A 21,936-nucleotide genomic window follows, 5' to 3' on the forward strand; every position below is an offset into this window, starting at 1 on the left:
TACCCTATGGTTCTGTTGAGAGACTGATCAGGGACCTTGGCACAGCTGGGGTATGTGGATGGGGGGGAGGTGGTAAGCCTCTACGAGAAGAGGAGAAATGTGACTTCTGGGAACGAGAAATGTGGCTTTCAGGTGTTTTTATTTACAGTGCCCTCCTAGTTGGCTCGTAGCAGGTAGGTATAACAGCACACAAAGCTGGAGGGTGTGAGAACCGTACAGTTAAGGTTGGGAAGTTGTCTCACTTTCATTTACATAAGATGCAAGGTATGGGTGTTAAGGGTTTGGAGGTGTTAAGAGGCATGTTTGACAGCGCTGGGCTAAGTAACAGTATTGGTTTTGAAAAGGTAAATCTTTGAAGAGATATTACTTCACGGCCACTGGATGATTACCGCAACCAACAACTCTTTGAAAGACGCCATATGGCATGTGAGTATTGTACTAAGATAGACTAACCTATGCTTTATGATGTGTTGAGACAGAACACAAACCAAATCTTCACATAAACAGTCTATGTTTATTGTTCACAAACAGTAAAAGAGATTGTTCGGGTGTTTTGAAATGGGGTTCTAAGAGGTACTTATCCATAGTCAATGTATCAAGTCTACCTACTGTCAATGGCTGTCGGCCTGCCCCCAGTTTGAAGAAACGGCCAGGAGTACTGACACGAGAGCAAAGTAATATACTGCTGTGGACAGGGGCAGCAGCTAAATTATTTTAGCCACCTAAAGGAAAGGCCCACCTCAAAAAAATAATTTGACCACCTTATCTTGCCATCAGACCTGAAAGTGAAAGTTATCTATGTTCTCTTCAAAGCTACAGGCCTCCGTTGACAAAAACAGTAAAGATAAGTTTCACCTTCAGTTCAGTTCCATGTTGGAAAATATTCTAAATACTACACTTTATTACACTCGAGTTTAAACATTTTAAACTTTCTCAGATGTATTTTGTGCCACATAGAGCAAATTTGCATCTATCATGCCAGTTCTTTCAATTGTCTCTGGCAAGTGCACCACTTCTAAAATGTGCTTTGCTTTGCGTTCTGTCTGAACACATTTGAGACACACTCTTATGACTAAATGCATCTAAGGTGCCCTCTTCTTTTCTGGTATAGAGGTGCTTAGACTTGAGAGAATTGCCTTGCTATTTTATCTATTGTTTATTATAGAAGTTCAGGTCTGTCGCATTTGACCCCATCTCATCTCTATTAAAATGAGGGACACGAAAAACTGACCAACCAATAAATAAGACCTATGTCTCCAAGTCTCATTTTGTCCCTTTTCCTACTTTATATTCATTAAAAGCACTGCACTGCACCCATTTGTCACAGTTTACAGCTAACCTGTTCCCATACACTAATGTTCTTCTGAGCACGTCGTTACTTAGTGTGTGAACACTGGATCCGTTCGTTTGGTTTGGTTTTTCAATGTGAAGCACCGTTGAGCATGATATAAATTGGCGAACTCTGTGGATCTACTCATCACTGAGTCTCCCCCAACTGGATTAGATTCCTACTGCTCAGATTTCAGATTCACACCTTTTTAGCACCAATGATGAAGATGAAAGTGTTTGTGATTCTCAGCTCATCACTGTAGCATTTCACAGGTTCAGAGACATTGCTAGAGTCACACTGCAGTGAAACTTGGTGTGAATGTCCTACCAGTCTCCCTGGAAGAAGAGTTATGCCTCCGCATATGGCAAGTGATACTGCTCTTCCCTCTTGTTACACCGTTTGGCTACGATTGCCAGGTAGAGCACCAGCAGAATGAGCCAGTAGCAGGCGTAAAGTATTGTCCCTGCTATCAACAAGGCTTTCTCTGTCTCACTAAATGGCTCCTGTGTTTCACAGTAGATTGTATACACCACACCCCCGAGCAGCACCATAGCCCACACTGTGACAGGCACAGCGCCAATGAAGTTTACCACAATCTTCCTGCGGCCTGAAGTGCCCCATCCAGCCTTGTTGATGGTGAGCAGGGCAAATATCTTGGCAGGGAGCAAGCTGGACATGTAGAGCAGAGAGTACAGTGACATGAAGATCATCACCAGGCTGCCACGCAGGAAACAGGCGTAGGTGGCCTTCACCATCCCAACCAGTTGGACCGTTAATAAGAAGAGCAGGATGTTCCACAGCCTTCCACGGTAGAAGAGATGGATGACGGTGGCAACCAAGAAGAAAGGGAAGAAGCCAGTGACCACGGACTCATAGGTCATCCAGAGGCTGTGCTTGTGGAACCACAGGGCATTATACAGCCACTCACGGAAATAAGACTTGCTCCATCGAGTCTGCTGGTTTAGCCAACGCAGATACTGGGTCGGTGTCTCAGTCTGGCACTGCGATCGCGCTGTGAATTTTGTCTTGTAGCCGAAGCTGAGCACCCGATTGGTGAGGTGGCGGTCATCACCGAAGCTGCACTTGGAGCCTAGGAAGGTCTGGTGGTACCAGGGCTCCAGGAAGCGCTGGAGCAAAGAGTTCCTATACATCCCCAGAGGGCCACTGATACACTGGACGCACCCAAAGTAGGACTGGCAGGCCCGCTCGATGTTGAAGGCCATCCAGTAGCGTACGCTGCTGAGGAAGGAGATCCAGGAGTCGTACTTGTTAAGGATCTGGAGGACAGGAAAGTAAAGGGAACATAAATCAACAAAGGAAGAAAAGGAAAATGTACTCTCGTGACACGTAGTAATGATCTTTCAATCAACTCCCTTGATGGCCCAAGAGTTTTTAAGTTGACTTTCAAACCTGCACGTCTCCACCGACCCCTCCCACCATTGGATCTTCCTCAAGGATCTTCAACATTTCTATGGTACATGCTGGGTCTAGAACTGTGTCCGAGTCACACACCTGAAAAAGGACACAACAAGCACAGGGTGACAATAATGCATAGAGTCACAGACTCAGAAATATACATCCATTGGTCAAGTTAAGGCTGCAGATGTTGCAACACTGAGTGAAATCCATTAGAGAAATGAGAGGCTGCTGACAGATCCCAGCTGGTTCATTCTAACTACATTGAACTGGGTCAGCTGTGGACATGACCATGACCCACAGCAAGGGCACAGAGGATATGAAGAATGAATTTGCTGTTCAACAACTATTTGCGATGTAAAGATCCATCCATTATCCGTAACCACTTATCCTGTTCATGGTTGCCATAGCCAGGCCTGGCTGGTCACACGTGCTTAAAGTGCATGTTTGTGCATGTGAGGATGCCCCACTTGCTAGGCCAGGGTCGCTGATCTTCGCTGCTCTCATATAGCGAATACAACTCATAAGACCGGCACGACCAACTAGTCATTCCATCTCAGGTAAACATTGTTAGCTCTGTCAGCAGGTTTGCCTTAGTTTGTAACGTTAGCACTACTAGCACTGTGAGGCGTCGCCATGTTGAGAGCCGTTGAGAGGCAATTGAAATGCTACCAATCTCGTATCTTGCACCTTTAAGTCCGATGTTGATTTTCTGTTGATTTGGGTGGCTATTGTTTGTTCAATGGGTTTTATGTGAGACACAAAAGTTTAAAATATAGTTCAAAGATTGGTTTAAATTTAGGATTAGAATTAAAATGTGGTTCTCACTATGATATCCAGAGCAGCATAGAAGCAAACAACTATTTGCAATGTAACAAAAAATATATTGGATTAATGTCTAACTGAGCAGATAATTAAGTCACTTTCCCTCTGTGTTGTAATCCGAGTTTTTATTTTCTTTGTTTACATAGCTAGGCCAGCCGCAACTGCATGCTTGTGCATAGTTAGTTGCATGCCTGTTGCCCCTCTTTGTACTGGTCATACTGTTAGCACCATTAGCTGCTAGCACCATTAGCTGCTAGCAGCCACCTCCACTGTTGCCAATATGAGAGCCAGGGAGAGGCAATCCCTCTGCTATGAATATGGTATTGAGAACCATTAAGGGTGTGATATTCTGTGAAGACTCAACACATATTCAAGGAAAGGCACCCATAGATGCACATTTACCTTATGGTACTTTATAGTGCAGCTGGTATTTCTATTAAATTAAGAGTCTGACTTAAACACTGTTAGCATTCATAGTTTGCAAACAATGTTCAGTTTTATTTATCAGTATGAGCCAGCACAGAAGCAGGACAGATATCCAAAGCACCATTAATACAGCTGACTTTAATGATATCTGGTTAGAGAGTGCAGATGAATAGAAATTGTCCTCCATTGATGGCTTTGTAATGTGATTATTGTTGGCCACTGCTACACACACTCAGCCGTCCCTATGTTCACAGTTGAATTGGTTGTCAATTTTTGGCCTGCTGCCAAAATCTGCGGTTAACTTAATACAAGAAAACTTTCTGGAAGATCTGAATTCAATGCTGTAACTATACAGCGCAATGGAAAAGGACAGACTCTCTTTCCGCTGTTACAAACCACACAGCCACAAAACATAACCACCAGTGACATTACAAGATGACAAGCTTTTATTAGGACAATCCCTGATGGGCTAATGTATTGACAAAGATGGTTGAATCTGATCAAAACATTGAGCAGAGAAATGTGTTGATTCCTTCTTTCTGCACTGATTACAGGCCTTGCAGTGGGATACAGTTTGAGAGTGGGTGTTCTTTCATTCTTTCAGGTTTTATTTTGTCACCATTTTGGAATCATGAGACTCTTGAATTTTTTAAACGACACATTGAAATAGGTTGAGAAATGTAGACTCGCCATCACTATTTGTTTACAGGACAGTCCTGCCTGCTCCAATATGGCGGCAACGTTGACGTATCGCGGCAACGTTGACGTATCGCAGCAACGGGATAAAGTGGCCAATGCGGCGTCTAGGTGTATTATATGTATAGTTCTCCCAGCAGAAGAAGGAGGGTCCAACACCAAACAGTAGCTTATTTTAACCATACATTTACATTTATAGGCAACTGAGTATATAGAGGGTAAATGTATGTGTTCTAATCGAGGGGTGAAGAGCTGATCTGTCAATTTAGAAAATTTTGTTTCCCACTTTGAAATTACACAGAATTTCACCGAAAGACCAGATGTCCCAGTTTTCCACTAGTCCTTAACCACAGCATGAATTTGTGCATCTGTGTGGAGCTGGAGACAGCTCCATGCACAAATGTAAGAGTAGATTGAAACACAAAGTTGTGAATACCCAAAATGACATACAAATTGTTGCAGACATTTGCAAATCTTATTTTTTATTTGTAGATCATGTAATACACATTTGTGACCATTACTGTATATGTGCTTGTACTGTAGGAGGGTTTGTTCTGCCTGACGCATGCTGCAGCCTGTTGTAATGTCTGCTCTGCTGTAATGGCGTACACTTTTATTTTGCTGTGTATTGGTTTTGTCTATACTATTGCTATCCATTTGTCTATGAATTTTAATTCCGTTGCCATTTGATATTTTGTTATTTTAGGCTGCCTTGAAACATCTGGCCGGGGACTGCAGATGGAAATTAGCCTCTCTGGCTAACTCTGGCTCACTTACAGTTCTACTGTTGATTGGTGGGCATTGTCCCTGCAAAATAAATAAATAAACAAACAAACAAACCATCAATTTCACTACAAACTATCTGCCTGGAATACACTCATGTCTATTAAACTCCACACTAGGAATGTCACAAGAACCAATACCGCGGTACAAAGTCGATGCCAAAACCCTGAAAAGCTACCGTGAGGGCTCGAGACCCGTTGTCCCGCGAGCGATAGAAAATGTGTTTGGGACACAGTAAACTCACCGTAGTTGCATCTGGAGGATGCAACCTATTTTTTCTCTGCTCCATTGTGAACAACAAAGGACGAGAGCTAGCTAGCGTTAGCTGCTAGCAGCCGGTAAGCCACACAGTCCTGCATGGAGCTTACAGCTAAGGTTAATGGGTGGTTCATTGATTTACATGATATTAAGTTCATGCTCCATTCAGTTAAAATGAGTATTGGGCGAAGGGGGAATTCTAACGTCATCATGATGTGTTCAAATGTAATCTTTTTGCAAAAACTTGAAGAAATACAGTTGATTGTATTTTTGAGGTAAATGTGATTTCCTGTTTTACTCTTGTTTTTTGGTTTCAAAATGGAATTGAGAACAATGGAATACACTGTATCATCCTTACTCCACACATACACTTCGTAACACACACTGTCTGTTGAAAATAGGAAGTCTCAAGAGTATAGTATACCTTATGGGGAGGAAACGGATCTTGTGAATGTGTAAAATTGGTCAAGTGGCCCTCTAAACCTTTTTTAAAACCCTCAAATATGCCTACTATTTTCGGTGTCTGTGGACCTTACCTGCACATAATCCACACTGTCCCCCAGTGCTTTAAAGGCAGTGTACATCACCTCTCTTTTCCCTCCCCACTCCTGCATGATACAGGAGTAGCGGCAGCCTCTGGCCAGCCGAGCCACTCGTGCTGCCTCCTCCATGTGCACTGTGCTCCTCCCTCCACCTCCGACTCCTCCTCCTCCACTCCCATCACTGTGGTAGTTTCCTTTCCACACCATACTGCCAGCCTGGTCAGCCCCGCCCATCACCTCCTGAAAAATGTCAATCATGTAGCGGTCCTCTGGCCGGTTACCATCCACCACCAGCACAACCTTCAGGCCAGGGAAGGAGATTCGGCGAACACTGCGCAGGCACTTCCTCAGGTAGTCTGGGTCCTCCTGGTAGGCAGCAATGCAGAGAGCCACAGAGCGTCGGAGGTGCTGTGGCCGTGAGGGGCTCCTCATCTTCCGATGCTCCAGGAAGGCGAAAAGGCTCTGGAGGAGGAGATGGAGGGAAAGGAAGGCACCATAGAGGCCAAAGGAGAGGTGGTGCTGATCAGTGTGGATGAACTGGTAGCCTTTATAAGGAAGAAACACAGTAGAGACGAAGTTAAGAAAAAACAAACCAAAAAACGTCACTTGTTATCATCATCATCATCATCATGACCATCACTTATTTTGATTCTGATGTACATGTTTGTCTATGTGTATATCATTGAAATTCACAAGTTAACCTGTGACATAGGCCAGCAGAATGGTGAAGAGGACCACCGCAGCAAAAAGGGTGGTGACCACGATGTTCAGCGCATTCCTGCAGCGAGAGGGCATCTGGAGGTGGAGGAGAATGTGGGGTAATGTGGACCCCAACATATGTCAAAGTGAGGATCACAAAGTAACAGGACACATGTTCAGGTACAGGTTGAAGGATTTATTGGAGTGAAGATGAGGTAAGAGGAGGGCAGAAATGAGAAGTTTATTTTATAGAAAGGGTGAAAGTGTAAGGAGAAGGCAGGGAAAGAGAAAAATAAAACAAAGTGGGTAAACTGTGTTTGAATTGACTTTCACAAGAAGAAATAGTTTAATTTATAGCAATGTTACTTAGTTTTGCACGTTTGCTACTTGAATCCACGTATGGACACACACATGATGAACTTGAGCATGTTATTCAGTACATGAAAGGGTGGCGTATCAACACGGGTCTGTTGTACAAGTCAGGTTCGACAGATATTGGGGCCTCTGGATTCCAGAGACCATGCAACATTTCCTGTTTTTTTACAAAACCTTTTACCGGCCAGCATCAGCTAAAAGGCACCAGCATCAGTCGTTGACATCATGGAGACATGATGCCAGAAGCAAAAGAGAACTGTTCAGTGTAGCAGTTATTTACAGCTACTAATAATTATAGAACTATTGCTGATACTAGTACTAAACCCACTATTAACCTCCACTATAGTTGTATTACAACAGTAGTTGAGCTGAAGGCTTTAACTGGCCAGAACACGGAGACTGGTTTTGGGTTTATAGAACTTTACTGAATGATTCAGGCATCAGGACCTGTAATGGTAAATGTTTACTTAGTATATATTTCTACTCAGTATATGGTATTCATGCATATGTAATGTTTCTCTGAACTTTGTTGAACTTCACCGTGTCTCTGTTGTGCAGAAGAAGAATTCTCCCTTGCCTGTTCACAAAGATAACTAACTGTGTTGTGTGAGAATGTTCCAGCACCAAGGCCTTTGGGCCGCTTGTTGTGGTTGCTGGCCGTTTGTTTTACATTGTTGTCCTATCAGTCTGAGACCAACAGTCTGAGACCAACAGTCTGAGACCAAGACCAACATGTCTGAGACCAACATGTCTGAGACCAACATGTCTGAGACCAACAGTCTGAGACCAACAGTCTGAGACCAACATGTCTGAGACCAACAGTCTGAGACCAACAGTCTGAGACCAACATGTCTGAGACCAACAGTCTGAGACCAACATGTCTGAGACCAACAGTCTGAGACCAACAGTGAGACCAACATGTCTGAGACCAACATGTCTGAGACCAACATGTCTGAGACCAACAGTCTGAGACCAACATGTCTGAGACCAACAGTCTGAGACCAACAGTGAGACCAACATGTCTGAGACCAACAGTCTGAGACCAACATGTCTGAGACCAACAGTCTGAGACCAACATGTCTGAGACCAACATGTCTGAGACCAACATGTCTGAGACCAACAGTCTGAGACCAACAGTCTGAGACCAACATGTCTGAGACCAACAGTCTGAGACCAACATGTCTGAGACCAACAGTCTGAGACCAACAGTGAGACCAACATGTCTGAGACCAACAGTCTGAGACCAACATGTCTGAGACCAACATGTCTGAGACCAACAGTCTGAGACCAACATGTCTGAGACCAACAGTCTGAGACCAACATGTCTGAGACCAACATGTCTGAGACCAACAGTCTGAGACCAACAGTCTGAGACCAACATGTCTGAGACCAACATGTCTGAGACCAACATGTCTGAGACCAACATGTCTGAGACCAACATGTCTGAGACCAACAGTCTGAGACCAACATGTCTGTAACATTGGCCATCGGCCCCCACCGTTGCTCCTTCTGTATAAAGAAAGCTTGTTCACTTTTTTCGTGGTTCTTCCTCACTGAGACTGATGATTGAACCTTCTCTGTGCAGAGAATAAATACTTAAAAGTATACTTTTCGGTATTCCTTATTTCAGCATTAGAAGACTCACGCAAAGCGGGTATGGAATTTTTCCACCACAGTAAATAGGCACAATTATTTACTATCTTGTCCACCTGTCTGCCACAACACCAGATTGGAATGTGTGGGTGTGGTCTAAAATGTGTATAAGTACCTAATTAGTAATAGGGGAATAAACACAAAAGATAGAGCAAGTAACTCGTAGGTGACATAACCCCGAACTGAAAGAATCGCTCATCCAATAATTTGTACATGGCTTATCATTGAACTTAAAAAGGCTCTCTAGCCATAGCTGATATTAGCATGTGTAAACACATAGTAACAAACTACCGTAACACAACACAAATGATCTCTTTCACATCAGCATAATCACATAACAGTCTATTGAACAGTGCACTTTATTCGCAATCTATGCACACAACAAGTACAGTTCACTTGGTTAAAATCCTTCCACAATGAGCGACTGAGGAGAGTTTCTGCCGCATGGCACGAGGATCTTGGAGCCTGCCTGGGTTAGAGTTGCTTTGATGATAAATTGACCAGAGACTTTTCTACAGCTCCTCAGAAGCATCACAAAAAATATGGAGCGCAACAGAGGCAGACTCGAGATTGGCATCAGATGGGTTACAGCTGCGGGGTAGTCTGACAGAATGGAGGTATGGAAGCTCACCCTATCACGTTTCCCAGGCCTTTAACAAATCTGCTGGTAAATTGGGGTCATCCCGTCCCCGGTCTTTTGCCCAGAGCCTCTGCACTAGCACCTTGGCTCTGGTTGTGAAGAGCAAGACATATGCCAAAGGATCGTACTGAGTCGCTAATATCTGGTAGATATTGCACATAGTTCTTTCCTCAGAGGCTGGTAACCGTGACTTGTAGTACATGATGTCAGAGACGAAATGCCAACTCAGTCCAAGGGTCCGCTCTTGGGCCTCATCCTTGCTCTGCAACACCAAGTGCTCACTACTACCGGACCTGGCTTCAGTGGGAAGGTGGCTTATCACGTCAGCTACATTTCAAATCCTCCTGTTTCCAATAAAGCTCTAAGATGATCCAGGATAGCTCTTGCTTCCTCTGGACTTGGGAGGCTTTGTAGACAATTGTCGCCATAGAAACACCTTTGGTCACTGTGTTGGATGTCTTCATCTGGAGGGTTTGGTAGGGCAACATGCCTCTACTCTAGAAGGTGAATGTTGCACAGCAGGGGCTTATCCTTGTCCATCAGTCGAACCTGGTGAAACATCTCTTTGATGTAACCACATCAAAAAAAGAAATTAACAGTACACTTACTTTTTAGCAATCTACGCACACGACAGGTAAGGTTCACTTGGTTAAAGTCCTTCCACAGTGACCGACTGAGGTGAGTGTCTGCCTCATGGCATGGGGATTTCCGGAGCCTCTGGGCTGGAGTAGCACTGATAGAGCAACTAGATGTTGTTGCTATTACTTTTACTTCTGCTGCAACTAGTACCACTCTTGATATCATTGCTGCTTCCGTTACTATTTCTACTTCTACTACTCCTACTCCTACTCCTACTACTACTACTACTACTACTACTACTACTACTGCTGCTGCTGTAATTACTACTACAACTACTACTAAAACTACTACTATAGCTGCTGCTCTTACTTTTTCTACCTCTACTACTACTGCTGCTACTTCTATTTCTACTGCTGTAATTACTACAACCAAACTACTAAAACGACTACTACTGCTGCTGTAATTACTACTACTACTACTACTACTACTGTTACTGAAACTACTGTTACTACAATAGCTTCTGATGTTACTATGTTTACTTCTACTACTACTGCGGCTGTAATTACTACTACTAATAAAACTACTACTACTCTTGCTAAAACTAGTACTGCTACTACAACAACTACTACGAGGGTTGCTGCTATTAGCACCGCTAGGTAACGCTTTAGAACACAGCCGACAATGTAGAGTTTAATTCTTCCAGTTACATTTTACAGTGTTTACGTTTTTATGTACCACTGCTAGATACAAGGGGACAAGGTGTGTACATAGGAAATAAGAGGGTAACAATCTGGGAACTTAAAAATAATTCATACTGTAGGAATGTTTCGAACTAATGGGTATCTATTCCATTATCATTAGGTACAATATGACCTACTTAACAACCATTTGACACTTATTTTACTTGTAATATAAGTATGTTTAACTACTATTCTAATGTACAGAGATGGAGCTAGAGATATTTTGTAAAGCTATTGCTGTGGTTTTGACATTTGGTCTGCTCAGTTTTGGATGTAAGTTGAAATTGTCCAAAGATAAGTTAGAAGATACGTGCTGAATTTGAAAGGCATGACATGACCCATTGATATTTGTATCATATTCATATTGTGTCAGTGTCGATCCACATAAACCTGAAGTCTGTAAGTACAATGTTTTACCCCAAGAAGGCCTGCCTTTCGTCATGCACTAACATATAGTTTATAGGCCTACAGTATGAACCTCTTTTCCCTGCACCGCCAAAAAAACACACAAGTGTACCCTGCGCTTATTTAGTACTCCAAACGATAGTTTACCTCTTCCATTTTGTTATTGTCTGTAACGTGCCAGTTTTGGTAAATCACAGCCGATTATGTTCAATACGTAACTAAGTACATCTTCCCCCAAACCTCTAACTCTGTTAATCGGTAATGAAACTCAAACTTATTTTCTGACTTCACATCAAGTTCCCTTCTACCGATCAGTATGTACTGTACTGGTACTCAACAAACTTACACTGTAAATTGGGAAGCATTACACCTTACGTTGCTTACCGTATTCTAAAGTGTCACCACTACTTTTACTCCTGCTGCTACAGTAGCCTACTGCTACTACTACTTCTACAACTAGTACTATTGCTATTGCTACAACTACTACTACTGTTAACAACTCGGAAAAATAAATTATATTACTGCTATTAATACCACAACTAGAATCATTACTACTACTGTTGTTAATATTGGTAGTATTCCAAAGGAAACTGCTTCCAAAACATTTGTCTATAACTATATCTATATAAGCACATATACTGCACAGAATAATACCTTGTCAAAGAGTATCTGGCTTAGATTTGGTGGACATTCAAGCTCTTTAAATGAAGAACTTACAGTTGAACACCATCTGCCCATCTGTTCTACCCTCGTTCATCTTCCTCCCTCCTTCCTCTCCCCTCGCCCCTCCTCCCATTAGACCCTCTGGCGCTCCCTTCTTCCCTCTCTCTGAGTTAATAGTTCTAATCAAAGGCCATCCGGGGTTTGGCCAGTGCTTGGAACAGTTGAAACGGAGGAACAATTCTGTCTTTTCATGGCCCTCCTCACCCTCCACCCCCAACCCACCTGGCCAGGCCAACGCAGGAGAGACAGACATATTTCTATTACATTCAGCTCTGTGGGACACACTGGCACAGACGCATCTATCCACCTCTCTGAGTGGATGTATAGATTTACATCCTGGCACTGGAGAAACAGTCTATGTGGTATCCAGGTTGTTACAGAAAGGGGGATTTTGGAAATAGAGGTTTTGGAAAAGATACTAAAGATTCTCCTTCTCGAGCATTGTTTTCATGTGTCATCACTGTCATTTAGAGGTTCTTTCCACTGACAGCCCTATTCCTCTAAAATCTCAATTCTCAAATGTTCTGTTGTCTTTCTTATCCTGCACTCTTGACTGTTAGTCAAAATGTTGGAAAATCCCACCCATGAGGTCAAATGTAATCCCTGACATGTTCAAAGTTACAAGGCTACGAGGTTCATTTATTTTCATTGTTTAAAACAAAGAATTGCATTCCCATTTTGCTACAACAAAACACATACACAAAAAAACCTGCCGCTAAACCCTCCTTCGAAACCTCATTTTTTAGACCTAAATCTCTAAAATCCTGCACAGGCTGGAGAATGACTGGAGAACCAGTTTGTCGAAGCATCTCATCACAATGGGTGTGAGTGCCATGGAGCAGCAGTCATTCAGACCGGACACTTCAGGTACAGGAATGATGGTGCATTTATTAAAACAATGGTTTACCAAATTTCAATTGCAGTTAAATGAAATTGTCTGTTTTTATTTGCCCAGTTTTTAAAATATAGTTTGTCCAGGGCAAAACACTAAACAATTTGAATTTAAAACATTTAAAAGCTGTGATCCTTTTTTCTGAAATAGTGGTTAGTCTGTAAGCACACAACACTCCGTCAGATAGAAGGAGTGCCACAAGGTCAAATACTGCACTGTATGTCATTTTCTAATATGTATATATATATATATATATATATATACATATATATATATGGATCTGCTGAAAAAAATACTGTTATCATTATTATTACAACTGTTTGTTGACACTGAATGTAATGTACTGGAAGCCACGCCCCCGGTGCCTCCCCTCTTATGACTTTCACCAGTTGTCATCTGGTCATAGGAGCAAGTGAAGGATGGAGGGGAGACAATGCTTTTCCATTGTTTTGTGAGTTCTAGAATGTTCTACTTTTGTGTTGTGGTACTTATATCTGTTGTATTGGTTAGTCTCAAAGAAAAACACACAGCAGCTGTATTCAACACATCTGGCTCAAGGATGAACTGATGACATCTTGGTGGTCAAAGGTCACTGTCACCAAAACATGTTTTTGGCCATAACTCAATAATTAATATGCTGATTATGAGAATTTCCCTCAAAAGTCTAATAGGATAAGATTATGATGATGATCTTTCACTTCCTGTGATATTTACTGTGCTTCATTGTTACGTGGACTGAATAACGTCTTGGAGGAAAACATGCATTATTTTGAATCATGTTTTATAAATTTTTTCTCAAAAGATGAGAAAATGATCGTCTCTTGAGCTGCTGAACGTTCACCAGCCGCTCTCTAACTGCCTATGGCTGTTTGCTGCTGAGCAAGCAGTGTACTCTATATCACAGCGGTTTCACTGAACATGAGGTTGATGAGAACAGAGACAGTGAAAACCAAAATATTATCTATTAGCTTTTTGCTACATTCAAGCTGTGTGTATTGGAGTGGAAATACATGCTGTGCCATGACATGCCAAGACATTCTTGGTCATCTTGGAATCTTCTCACATATTCTTCAATGCACCTGTCCTTATAGTGTTGTTCAAAATTAATCATTTATTCAGAAAAAGTGTCTCTCTACAGCAGTATACCCAGTGAGAAGGCAGACGTGGAGGTCAGATGGCAATAAGTGAGGGAGGGATGACAGCTGGAACTGAGAAGTATTGAGGAAGTGTGGTTGGTGAGCACCCAAAAAAGGAACTAACGTGTCCAAGTGTCCAGAGGACAGGCTGGGGAGAGGACAGGCCCTATACATGTCCACGTTCATCACATGAACAACATTGAATATGTGATGAATTACACCAATTAACCTGCCAGCTCACTTCCTCACTTCTTGCTAATGTTAGTTAGCCTTGGCATTATCAATGAGATGAGTCAAGGTTAAAGCTGGGCAGGGCAGCAAACGCAACACATTTTTAATATGAGGAGAGAGTTATGATGTGAGACACAAAATACAGAATAAAAAAACTGTAAAAAAAAAGAAATGTCTGGGACTTCAGGGTAATCCTCTCGGTGCCTCCACATTTCTCCTGGTAGAGCAGCACAAAATCATCTTTTACATTTCTCATCACATAATGAAGGAAGTGATGGAGCTTGGTCAAATCGAAGCTGAGGAGATGTGTGTCACAGGATCCCCATTCAAAACAAACACAAACAAGTAATGCATGAATTGTATGTCAGTTCTGTTTGATGAAGTCATTTTATATTACTTTCTATTGAAATGGGCCCAGTGTAGCCTCTGGTCCTCCACTCGTATCTTGTGGTGAATAGCTCAGATTAGCGATCTTTTAACCTTTGAAACCTAACATCAATCTAAACATGCATTCTAATGAGGTCCTTATGATGTTGATGCCAGTATCATTCAGTTGTCTTTCATCCAGAACTATGGGCCATGATATTAACTGTATCATTCATATTCATCAAAAGATAAATGCTTTCCGTTTGTGACCTCCTCTAGCACAAGCCTCGGGCCCACTACTGGTTAGGAACAGAACAAGTGTCAGCATGTTGCTTGTTTTCTCCAAAACGTTTTATTATTAATTACTCTTAGTATTATTGGCATTTTCACCTTTACTGGACAGTTTGACAGTGAAGATGCAGACGGGATCAGAAAGATATGAATCAAACGGGGAGGCTGCGTTTATATGGCTTGGAGCCATTTGGTTCTTGACTATTCTCAGCTGATAACTGGAGCAACGCTGCGTTTAACTGCTGTGACACTATCTTCAATGTGACGCTCGCTGAATCCCGTCATCGGCTTGGACCACAATCAGTGGTCTGCAGTGTTTGAACCGTCCTCCTTCTAGTATCAGCTCAGCTCTCTTGGAACCTCGACCAAGAAATGCACCGGTACTATCCACAACTTTAGCTCATGGAGATGCAGAAATAACTTCTGTAATGTGTAACAAACTGAGCTGAACTGGACGGCTTGGTGGAAATGAAGCTTATCTCTGAGTCCTGTTTGGTGATGGGCAGGTAGTGTACAGTTAATGAAAGCAGTGAAGAACCAAACTGTAAAAATGACTTCCCTTAAAGCCCAAAAACACTGAGAACGAGGTGAATAGGAAACAACAAATACGTCTCCTGGCAACCAAAGCATTTTATTAACCTATCTGCCATAATTCGTAGATATCCCACGAAATGTTTTCATATGTTATCCACATAAAGAGCTATAAATCCTACCATGCAGGAGGGGAGGTGTGTGGAACCAACAAACGTTATTTACTACCATATTTCAGCCAGGAGACCGCAGAACGTTCCCCATGTGAAACAAAGTCAAGGTTGATGGTTTCGTCACGTAACTTTGTAACTTCTGTAGTTTGTTTAAACCAAACGACGATCCAAACCTAACAAAGTAGTTTTGTTGCCCAACACGGAAGATCATTTGGAAAAGACCGTATGCATGTATAACGAGCAGAAATAGCAGAAAGTGAGGCTGTAGCTGCAAATCCCTGAGTGTGTTGAAATGAGTGGTTATGAATTTAACTTTACATTTGCAGGAAGAAGAATTTGTTATTTCTTCCCTCAAGCTTATGGTAGCCATCGACTAATCCACCTTTTTGACTGGAGCATGGCATCTATCTAATCTATTTCACCTGAGGTCTCATAAGTAGCCTGTCAAATACTAGCAGGCTTTGTGTAAAAAGCAACCAGACCCGGCAGGTCCGGCATGGAAAATCAAACAGGCCAGCGTTTTCTTTGGAGCAGGCAGAAGCCTTCAAACGGCCGCTCTGAGGCGTTCCTGTCAACCGTTTCCTACCGGTCACCGTCTACCTCCAGAGAGGGAAAAAGCAGCGCATGTACATGCCAGGAGGCAGCACAAACAAACACACCCACACACACACACACACACACACACACACACACAAACACAGTGATCATGTACAACACCGACACACACACCTATTCCTCAGCTATTACTGAGTCATTTTACAACTTCCCCCCTTAAAGCAGAAAGAGCAGCAGTTCTGGAATTTATGTAGTCCTGTTCAAGTTAATTAGTTTACACACACACACACACACACACACACACACACACACACACACACACACACACACACACACACACACACACACACACACACACACACAGACACACACAGTGTCAAGCAGAAGAAATATTTTCTCTACCTCACATTGCAAACACATTCACCACACAAGCCAGAACACACTCAAGTCTTTGTACAGATCTTTCTGACTAATGTTGCTTATTTCAACGTTCCTAAAACTTCAGTTTATGTCCCTCTTGAACAGGTTTGAGCTCACGCGAGTACTTTCATTCATTCTCTTTTTCAAAACCTTAACAACTATTGATTTAATCCTAAACCCAACTTTAAATGCATAAATAGTCCTTAATGCGGACCACCAGAAAACAGATGTGTTTTATCTTTCTGTGCTAGTAGCAGCAATTTACATCATAAAGACAAAAGAGGTTTTAAAACCCTTACCTTCCTGATCCAGTGGACCCTCTGTCTTTGTCTCCCCCTGAGGACTCCCCCCAAATCTCCGTCCGCCTGGTCCGTCCGTTGAGCCGGGACGTCCAGCCCTCTACTCTCCTCAGCACAGCACTCTCCTTGTTCTTCTACTAGCTCACACTACATCTTTATTCCAGCCTGCTCACTTAATTCAGGAGATCCCGCATCCAAAAATACAGCAGGCAGCTGAAACCTCTACCCTCCACCACTTTTCTGAGCCAGCCTCCCCGCTGCCTGCTCCTCCCCCACCTCCTCCCTCTATCTCCCAGGACTGTCCCAGGGCATGAAGCCCCCCAGCTGAGATGAGATCAGAGGTGCTCAGCCAGCAGCTGATGTTGGTATAGTCTTACGTCTGTAGCTCACAGGTTGGGGGCAGTAGCTGCTCTGGTCTCTGCCTCTGGTGCTCTCCATCCATGCTCCTGATTTCCATCAGCATGGGGCCAAAGTGATGGTGAAGGTGAAGACCGCGGGCCAAAGTGGGGTCCTTGAGTCTGATTTCTTCCTTGCGCCCTGCAACAAATCATCCCCAGGTTTCCTCACCTCCCCCCCCCTTCTTCCTCTGTCCCGTGCTGCAGTACTAACTCGTCTCTGCATCCCCTGTTTGCAGCAGAGCCTAAATCATTTTCCTCCTCTCCCCCTCTGTCACACTGTCCCGACTGGCTGGCAGACTGACGCTGCTGAGCTTCTCCTCCACAGCTCCCCTCTCTGTCTCCTATAACCCCCTTCTCCTCTCCTCGCTCTCCCCCTTCCCTCCCTGGACACCCCAGCTAGCTCCCTATCTCTCTGCAATGCAGCCAGCAGCCTCCAACAAGCCTGGGGACTGTTTGACCAGAGCCCCCTCTACTCTCCACCTCTCCGCCTGCTCAAAGCATCCTTTATGGTCTTATTTATTTACCCTCCCTCCCTCTCCTCTCCTGCTCTGAAGCTAAGCTGCTGACGTCCTGCAGGTTCCATGGCTGGGCTGGCAGCCTCATACAAACACTGCACTACGCCACTGAGAATCGGTACATCACAACGCATTTCCTTTACGTTAGGTCATAGAATGCATACGACTTCAAACAGGCTAAAATTGTTCAACTCAACCACCATACAAGTACAGCATCTCTCACGCTCTACATTGTCCTTTCTGGCTCCCTGAGCGTAACACATGGTGAGCAAACGTCATCACTTTAGACTTCTCATGGGTTTATCAGCTCTGTCAGTGGGAAAACAGAGGGTAAAACTAACTGTAGGTCACTTTACAGGCTTTGAATTATGCTTCTGCAGAGATACACCTTTTACTTTACATTGTGGTTAGCTATAGGGCTGGGTATCTATACCTTTTGTGAATAAGCAGAAATAAACTAGTACCAAGTAGTATCAAATGATATCTGCAATTGATCCTTTTTCTGCTCAGATCTAGAATAAAAAATCTATTTGTATGGTTCTTCCATTTTACGTAATGTGTTATTGCTCCACTACCTCAGCAGCTACAATCCATACAGCCAGGACTGCCTGCACACAGCGCTGAACACATAAATCTGAGCAGGCGGATAGTAACGGTGCTAACAGCGCGACCAGTGACAGCAGTGCTGACAGAGCTAACAGTTTTAAACGTCACGGTTAACAGCACATGTCAAGGGATTTTACAAAGAACGGCAATTTGTTTTGAGACATTTTAGAAACAGGAGGTCTTCAAAATCTACATTGGAGGAAATAGTTTACAGGATATTCAACCTTCGTTTCTTTATAATGCATTTAATACTTGACTTCTTTCTTTACAGGGCTTGTAAAAAGGCAACATAATAGGCCATGAATATGAGATATGACTTTACAGATAATTACAATCCCTCCTCTGCATTGTGGAGGTTGTTTTATGGCGATTGTAGTCGTTGCCTCTTTGATTCTTATGTGTGTGAGTATCCTCTGGTGTATTGTGGAACAATGCAACAAATAGCACAATGAGCATAAACACACATTCCTTGTTTGAACGCCATCTGTGGATGCTCAAATTACAATGATACAAGGATAAACACATTCAAACTCAGAATGATTGATCACTGATGCCATTTCTTATATATTCCCCGAAAGTTGAAACCAATTCCATCATGGTTTTCATGTTTTTGTAAATTAGTCAGCAGCGATAACTAAATGTAAGAATTATAAAAAACACCTGTTCAATTAAAAGAAGTAATTCTTGTTTTCTTTGGTATTTTGGTCATATTCAGATATGCCATGATGATTGCTGGGTAATATGTATGTAGATATTGTCCATTGTCAAAAGGTTGTTGTCTTGAATTAAATGGAAACAACGTAAACATACCTTATTGTTAGTGTTAAAAATCATAACCTCCAGAGTTAACACAGGTGGTGGCGGCGATGTGGAGAGGCCGAAATCCGCCACCATGATTAAAGCGTGTGTTTCTACGCTGCCTGCCACACAGTGATACCTTGACTCCGAGTTGGGTGAAACATCCATGGGTCGCACACAAAGGTGATGCTCGTGTTTGCTGTATGTTCACACAGACGGAGGGACAGAGAAGTTCATACCTCATACAGTTAGCCTGTCGCCCAATGGGAGAAACAAAAGAAGGAATGTATCATGCGTCTCTGTCAGCCTGACTCTGTTCAAACCCTCCTGGACTGTTATTTGGCATTGTTGACATAACGTAGTTCAGTCTCCAATTCAGGTTTGTGTTAAAATGTGCCAAAGAAGAAATTATTCAATTTACCACTGGCCACCATTGAACTACACATACTATGTGTATGTGTATGTAGTTTCTCTACAACCGTTCCTCTGATTGTCTTCATACTGCTGTGGTGCATCGCTGAGGACCCAAGGAAGTGCAGTGTTGAGTGTGAGCTCTTGAGATACGGGACATTATTTACTATTACTGTGTTATGTACATGCTGTGTAGTGTATTGAGAAGGGACCCCTATTTTCTGTTACACCGCTGAACGGCATGCTGACTACAGCGTGCTCTCCGTCACTCGATGCAATTGCTGAAAAGCATGCTGGGTACAGTTTGTTTTCTGTGAATGTTTGTGTAAGCTTCTGCACCCAAATGATACGTATACTGTAGTATTGCTCGGGGTTGCAGCTACGTCCTGGCTGGTGTATTGCTCAGGAACAACGCGGTGTTGAGTGTGAAGCAAAGGCCAAGCAATCGGCCCGTTCTGAACAGGCCCGTTTGAAATGGCCGTTGCACTAGTTTTCATAGATATAAAGATGCAAATACAGTTTTGTACAAGTCTGAGTAGACAGCTAAAGTAACGGTACCAAAGCAGGCGCACTTGACAGAAGTATAACGGTTCCTTCAACCTAAAACCTTTATTCTGTATTTGTCTCAAGGAGGTAAAAAGACAATTCTGCATTAACATTTGACTCTTGCAGTCATTTTATATAGAAACAGATTTGCATTCACGAGTAATTAAAAGAACTTGTTGCATTCAATAACTCCCAAGAAAATCTTCTCTTTGATACTTACACAGTTCATGTTTCACCATAACGTAATGGTGTGTTTGTTGAAATCCAGTTACTCTTGCTGGTGGTTCCAAAGTCATCAACCAGCTAAATGTGGGGATTGGCAACTTTTCAATTTTTTTATTTCATGGGCATGAATATTTAGCGCGTCCATTTCAGTAACTGTCACATCCCCTTCACCACCTCCTCCCAGCCGCTCTGCTAAAAAATATATATTTTTGTCATTTATCTTCATAAAACCATTCCCTCTACATACAAGTGCATCTCAATGAATTACAATATCATCAAAAAGTTAATTTATTTCAATAATTCAATTCAAAAAGTGAAACTCATATTATATAGATTCATTACACAGGGTGATATATTTCAAGCGTTTATTTCTTTTAATTTTGATGATTATGGCTTACAGCTAAGGAAAACCCAAAATTCAGTATCTCAGAAAATTAGAATATTACATAAGACCAATTAAAAAAAGGATTTTTAATACAGAAATGTTGGCCTGCTGAAAAGTATGTACATGTACAGCACACAGTACTATGCACTCAATACTTGGTCGGGGCTCCTTTTGCATGAATTACTGCATCAGTGCGGCGTGGCATGGAGGAGGTATTATGGAAGCCCAGGTTGCTTCGATAGGGACCTTCAGCTCGTCTGCATTGTTGGGTCTGATGTCTCTCATCTTCCTCTTGACAATACCCCATAGACTCTCTCTGGGGTTTGGGTCCATAGACTCTCTCTGGGGTTTAGGTCAGGCGAGTTTGTTGGCCAATTAAGCAGTGATACCGTGGTCATTAAACCAGGTATTGGTACTTTTGGCAATGTGGGCAGGCATCAGCATCTCCATAAAGCTTGTCAGCAGAGGGAAGCATGAAGTGCTCTAAAATGTCCTGGTAGACGGTCCACTGACTTTGGAATTGATAAAACACAGCGGACCAACACCAGATGACATGGCTCCCCGAATCATCACTGATTGTGGAAACTTCACACTGGACCCCAAGCTACTTTGATTGTGTTCCTCTCCACTCTTCCTCCAGACTCCTGACCTTGATTTCCAAATTAAATGCAAAATTGACTTTCATCTGAAAAGAGGACTTTGGCCCACTGAGCAACAGTCCTTTTTTTCCTTAGCCCAGGAAACCTAGCCCAGGTAAGACCCTTCTGACGTTGTCTCTGGTTCAGGAGTGGCTTGACACGAGGAATGAGACAGCTGTAGCCCATGTCCTGGATACGTCTGTGTGTGGTGGCTCTTGAAGCACTGACTCCAGCCGCAGTCCACTCCTCGTGAATCTCCCTCAAATTCTTGAATGTCCATAGAACAGGTGCTATACGTTGAGTTGACATGAGTGATTTACAACAAGCTTGTACAGTAAATAGACTAACTCTGACTTGGGACGCTTGTACTAACAAACCTTATTTCCCATAATGCCCCAATTAGGTTGTTCTTGACAAAGCTTCTCTAGAG

At 42.8% G+C, this 21,936-nt stretch overlaps 1 protein-coding gene across 1 annotated transcript; it reads right to left on the reverse strand.

Annotated features, from left to right (window-relative positions):
- Positions 1-1,677: 1,677 nt before the first annotated feature.
- On the reverse strand, positions 1,678-7,089 carry has3 (hyaluronan synthase 3; the record flags this gene model as incomplete). Its single annotated transcript, XM_079163379.1, has 4 exons — positions 6,978-7,089; positions 6,271-6,821; positions 2,741-2,842; positions 1,678-2,607 (listed from the first exon to the last, which is right to left on the reverse strand). The coding sequence occupies exons 1-4, from the start codon at positions 7,069-7,071 to the stop codon at positions 1,678-1,680; spliced, it is 1,677 nt and encodes a 558-aa protein (XP_079019505.1). The 5' UTR covers positions 7,072-7,089.
- Positions 7,090-21,936: the final 14,847 nt, after the last annotated feature.

Source organism: Pholis gunnellus, assembly GCF_910591455.1.
Source record: "Pholis gunnellus genome assembly, chromosome: 7".
Classification (NCBI taxonomy): domain Eukaryota; kingdom Metazoa; phylum Chordata; class Actinopteri; order Perciformes; family Pholidae; genus Pholis; species Pholis gunnellus.